The 5,534-nt window shown below is 55.1% G+C and overlaps 1 protein-coding gene across 1 annotated transcript; it reads left to right on the forward strand.

Moving 5' to 3' along the window:
* Positions 1-505: 505 nt before the first annotated feature.
* On the forward strand, positions 506-3,604 carry VOLCADRAFT_99690 (uncharacterized protein; the record flags this gene model as incomplete). The annotated part of the gene is made up of 6 exons (XM_002958371.1): positions 506-613; positions 861-1,118; positions 1,382-1,562; positions 2,431-2,530; positions 2,688-2,962; positions 3,336-3,604. The coding sequence occupies 6 exons, from the start codon at positions 506-508 to the stop codon at positions 3,602-3,604; spliced, it is 1,191 nt and encodes a 396-aa protein (XP_002958417.1).
* Positions 3,605-5,534: the final 1,930 nt, after the last annotated feature.

Below are 5,534 nucleotides of genomic sequence, written 5' to 3' on the forward strand. Positions count from 1 at the left end.
CAACCAAAAATTGCTATGGAGTTAATAGTTCCACACATTATGCTTGCATGAGGGAATTTTATCATCCTTACCCCACATAATAACACCACTTTCTGGGTGCATGGAAGCAATACGCAAGCCAGGAAACGCGTTGCCGCTAGTGACCGAAGACATGACTGTTTCACCCGAGATTGTCATTTCCTTACATTTAGCCGTCAGTCAAGGAGCACTTGCACACAGCAGCCTTGCAAGACAGCCTCAGGACGGCGCCGTCAAAAATCATCCGAGTAAGTTCTCATCATCACATGACAGTGAACAAAGACTATTCCTTTGTAATGTACGGAGCGCCTGGCAGGCCAGAGCATAGGACCGTTAGTCGCTCGCTCCGAGACCAGTCCTGCCTTGGTCCCAATACCCTAAAAGAACCTGGCGAATCCTATTCTGGCCCGCACCTACATTATTACTAATATACTCTAGATTTAACATTAGAGCAGCAGCCCAGCATCTGGTCGTGTGTCTCATGAAAATGGCGCGCAAAAGCATTGCGCTGTTCGTAACCACACTATGTATCCTTAGCGTGGTCGCTCTTGGCGCAAAGAAATCAACAGATAGACTCATTTTAGCCTTGAGAAAGGTGTGCGGCACAGCGGCAGGCACCAGTTCGTGCTGTGACGTGCGACGGTTGCCGACGGTTGCACCGGGGGTCGTCCCGTCAGTTGACATACAGGCTTTTCGTCCTGAACCAACGTTTTGGTTTTAATGTTTCAGTCAATAAACCTCTATAGAACATACCTGATTGTCCGCTTTCGATTTAGTGTTGCCTCACTGACTGCACGAGCACTCACAACAAACCTCGCGCATTTTCTCCTTCCTTCTCGCAGCGTATCCTTGCGACTGTTGTTGAGGAGCTCAGCGTGAAAGGCCTGGACATCAATTTGCCCGACTCCTCGCATCGGCTACCTCTTGCGGAAGCAGTCCGCTCTCGGGATGTTCGGGCTGTGATGGCACTGCTGGAGCAAGGGGCCCTTGCCAGGTGCCATGAGCCTGGCTCCGGAACCACTCCGCTCCATTTGGCCTTCCAATTCAATCTGCCGAACATCGCTCGGGCTCTGCTGGCGCATGGTGCCGACCCAAATGCCGTAAGCCCACTCGTGTTCCGCAGCTGCGCTGCTGGCTGCTGCCGTTGTTCTCCGGGCATGCCACAAACAATAAGCGCATGGAGGACTTTTGACTCTGTGTGCACTCAAAGGCACTTTGCTTAAATCCTGCTGCTCCTTTCACTGCGTGCACACCATTACATAGCACTTTGAACCCACGGTGCTAATTTGCACACCCCCGCATCCCGCTTCCGCGTTCCCAACCTATTTGCGTACTGCACCGTACACCCTGGTCTGGTTTACAGAAGGACAGGTCCGGCGTGCCCGCCCGCAAGCTCGTACCCCTCAGCAGTAGCACCACCCGCGGCAGCAGTAGCAGCACCGCCCGGGGGAACATTTCCGAACTCATTTCACTGTACGACACTCGGGGCTCAATGGCCTTTGAATCGGCGCCTGGTTCGTGGCTGAAGGAGGACAGGCCGGGGGGTGAGGCCGGGGGGGTTTGTACGACGGGGGAAAGTTCAGGATGGTGGAGTAGGTGGAGGGCGGGGGAAGTTATGCTGGAGCGGTTCCTCCCTCCCGCCCGCCCTCCCTCTGGGGCCCCAGGGCTTCCGAAATGTACTCCATTCATCCATATGTTTGCGAGCTGACCAGGAACTAAGTTGAGGCGCCGTTGATCGGCTAGATTTGGTTGGATGCTGGTGGTGAGTTGCTGAACCCAACGAATACATCCTGAAGTCGGATGGGGTGAACGGATAAGGGTGCCCCTCTAGCAGGGGAGAGAAGGGAACTGCCTCGGGAAAGGGGGCCGCTGGTGAAGCTTAACCACCCTGTAACGACATATGTGCCTTACCGGTAGTGCCGATTGCAGCTTCCCAACCCCCCTGGAGAGCCGCTTCCCGCGAGGGTGGCTTTCCTTCCTTTGGGACACATTCCTTGTCATGTCCGTATGTCAGTAGGTTTGTCCATTCGTCAGTCCGTCAGCGACGAAACCCAGCGCGTGTCCCCTTCCGCCCACTTTGCCTCCCTCTTTAGGCTGCTTACCTCCACTACGCCATTCTAACTGCAGCCGTACATGTACATACACACACGGTTCGGGTGCCTCAACCCCCCTTCATCCCTTGATCCTGCCTCGTTTTCCTCTTCAGGAGCACTGCAGATCGTTTGTAAACTTCACCGGTTCCCCCCCTTGCATGTCCCATCATCTCGCCTCCCGGTATCTTTACCCCCCTACCCCCCTTCCTAACCCCCCTTCCCCCCTCCTAACCCCCCTTCCCCCCTCCTAACCCCCCTCCTAACCCCCCTCCTAACCCCCCTCCTAACCCCCCTCCTAACCCCTCCTAACCCCCCCCAGGCTCCACCTACTACTGGAGCCCCAGCACGAGGGAGTCCAGGTGGACACCGCCGCCCTCGTGCGCCTGGCAGAGGGTTACCATACAGGGACATCCCGTAAGGTGTGTATGTATGTATGTATGTATGTATGTATGTATGTATGTAGCGGGGGAGAGGGTTGAGGGAAAGGGAAGGAAAAGGAAGGAGAAATGATGTGCCATAAACCCGCCCGCCTCCCCGTTACTGCCGCCTCCCCTCTATTCCCCGCTCGTCCCGCAGGTACATTAACACGGTGACAGGTCAACAGCTCACCTCCCTCCCACCCGCACTCTCCTGGACACGACTGCGCTCCGAAACCGACAATGGATCTCAGCTACTTTGGTACAACTGGGCCGTACAAGTCTCATCAACCGCCACACCAGCCGAGCTTCCTCCCGACATGCTCGCCCAACTGGCCGTACAGGTCAATGTACGGTGGTACAATCCAACCACCGGGCAGTACAGCTATACAGATCCGGTGTACTCCACTCCGTGGAGGGAGCTCACGGACGAGGGTGAGTGGGGGGGGGGTCTGGTGGTTGGGTTGGGGAAAGGTGGGGCCAGCGAAGGAGGGGGGGCCGCTGTGCGGGGCTAGGATGGGTGTTTCGGCAAAGATGGGTTGGGGTAGGATGGGGTGGGGTGGGGTGAGTGCGCGTGCTAATGGGCCTCAGACCCACACAGAGCGGGGGGAAGGTGGGAGTACGGCAAAGGCAAGTACGGCAAAGACACTCCTATGGATGCATAGGGGGTAGTCCCCCAGTCCCAAGGTTAGCGGCATCTTGCAGAGCTACTGAGAAATTCCCCCCCTCAATCCTCCTCACTACGCACTTCTCCCGCTGCTGCTACTGCTACTGCTACCCGCATCTCTCCCCCGTCGTACTGCTACAGCCACATCTCGGCCCTACTACTTCAACGTTGACACGAGAGAGAGCTTGTGGGAGGCCCCCGAGGAGCTGTGTTGGGTGAAAATGGAGATCAGTGACACATCCGGGGCGGGGGAGGGGGAGGGGGAGGGGGACAGAGCGATGCGTGGTAGTGTGGGGGTTGGTAGTTGGGCTGCACGGCAGTACTTTTACAACCGGCGCAGCGGTGAGGTGTCCTGGACCGCACCCGCGTCCGGTCCGCTGGCCTTCGTGCCCTACGCATCGGAGCTGTGAGTGGACCGCTACCGCACTCACCCGCCAAGACCAACCCCGGGTGGCTGGGTTATATACCTGAATGCCCGGACGTCCATACTTCATCAAGGAATTGCGTATGATATATAATATTATAATAATAATTCCCATACCGGTTGCTTGTTTGGGTTGCATACGTATGCGCGCTTTGGGTCAAAGATCGGTCAGCAGGCAATTATGGAAGGCAGCCGCCTTCAAAGCGGTCTCAGCACCATCTTATTGGCCACACAGTTGGCTAGCGGCCAGGACTATCAAGCAGCCTGAAGAGGCAAACAGGATATCATTATGGCTGGTTGATGCAAACCCCAGTTGCGGGTGCGAGGCGAAGTGCATTCCTGCTCGCAAAGTAGCAAGAAATCGCAAGATCTCGACCATCTTTATACACGGACACATATGTGATTCAGTTTTCCGCACCTGATGAAAAAATGGGAGGAATATTGAACCAATATTAGTACAGCATACTGTATGCTTGCAACAAGTAACAAGTTACAAGTTCCGCACACAAGTGCGGGTGCGTCCGTAAAAGCCCAGGGGCCCATGGACGTTATATTGGTATTGATGCGGGTACGCGGGAGGCCATCATCATCCCAGATTTCCGAGAGGTACCTGGCCAATGCCAGGGGTGGCGCCTTAGGGGTTATTTATCTGCTTACCCGAAACCACCTGTGTGTTGATAACTTGAAGTTGTACTTGAGACGCATCTCAGCTGAAACATACCTTTTAAGGTGCGGTCTAACACCCACAAATCCTAGGCCTAATCACCGCTGCTGCAGCACATTTACACAAGTACCTCAACCAGCAGGGGCTGCACCCGCCGCAAACAATCACTCTGCTTGGCAGCTGAGAGCGGACGTTACGCACACCGCCTAGAGGAAACCTTCACTTCGGTCCGCCCAGAAAGTGCTTTGGTGCGGCGCTTTTAAAGCCTGCAGCAGGAAGCTATTTGCTAGCGCTTGAGAAGAAGTTAGATGGCAGGGTGAGGAAGCACCAGGTGGTGGTGCTGCGCTTCCTCGAGAGCTTGCATTCCACGGTTACACTTGGGGCACTTGGAGCGACAGCACATAATCATCGAATATACGAACTGGTACAACGACTGGAGAAAACAGCACACGAAGCGGAGGTGGTGTGAAATAATCTTCCACTTGTTGACCGTGTCGTTCATATGATCCAACAAACAAGGCGGCCCCGCATAATAGTGCCACACTGGCGGATGGGGTTCGCTAGTCCTCCGTTTTCTGTGTTTTCCTGTCTAGGATGTGACGTACGGGAAGAGGCCCCGTAAGGGCTACGCGAGGCAGGTGGGCGAGAGGGAAATAGCTAATGGACAGGCCGTTGGCCGGCAGGTGTGGTATCGGAGTTGAAGGGTCAGTCGATGAGCGGTTGGAAGCATACGCGTCTAGATGTCCAACCAGACGTGTACCCGTGTCAGAAGGCAAGCAACCGGGAATTCACATGGCGAAATATAAGCATTGGATGGGTCTGGCAGCTGAGCAAAAGCGGGCAGGAAGGAGGTGCCCAGGGCGCATATCACAATGTTTATCCCTCGTTCAGCGAGGGAATTGTAAGCTTATGCAGCTCAGGCTTTGCTGTTGGGCATTGGCAGCAAATCAGAGCAAACAAGAGACGGCGTTGTACACCTGCTTGTAGGGAGGAGCGGGTATGCCCCTGCTGCGGCACTGATAGCCATATTGAAGATAAGAAGCACGTTTTGCTCGACTGTCCGGCGTACGACAAAATCAGATCTGATATGGATTTTCCGCGCTTCGAGCATGTAAAGGACGCTAGAAAGTGGGAACCTGAACGTCTGGCAAGGATGCTGGAACGTATATGTTCCCACCGCAGCTCCATTGTTCCCTTTGGTCGTTAGTTTCCTTTATCACTTGCTTTGTCTGAAGTGCGAGGTTGGACGGTG

Source organism: Volvox carteri (genome assembly GCF_000143455.1).
Source record: "Volvox carteri f. nagariensis unplaced genomic scaffold VOLCAscaffold_93, whole genome shotgun sequence".
Lineage (NCBI taxonomy): Eukaryota > Viridiplantae > Chlorophyta > Chlorophyceae > Chlamydomonadales > Volvocaceae > Volvox > Volvox carteri.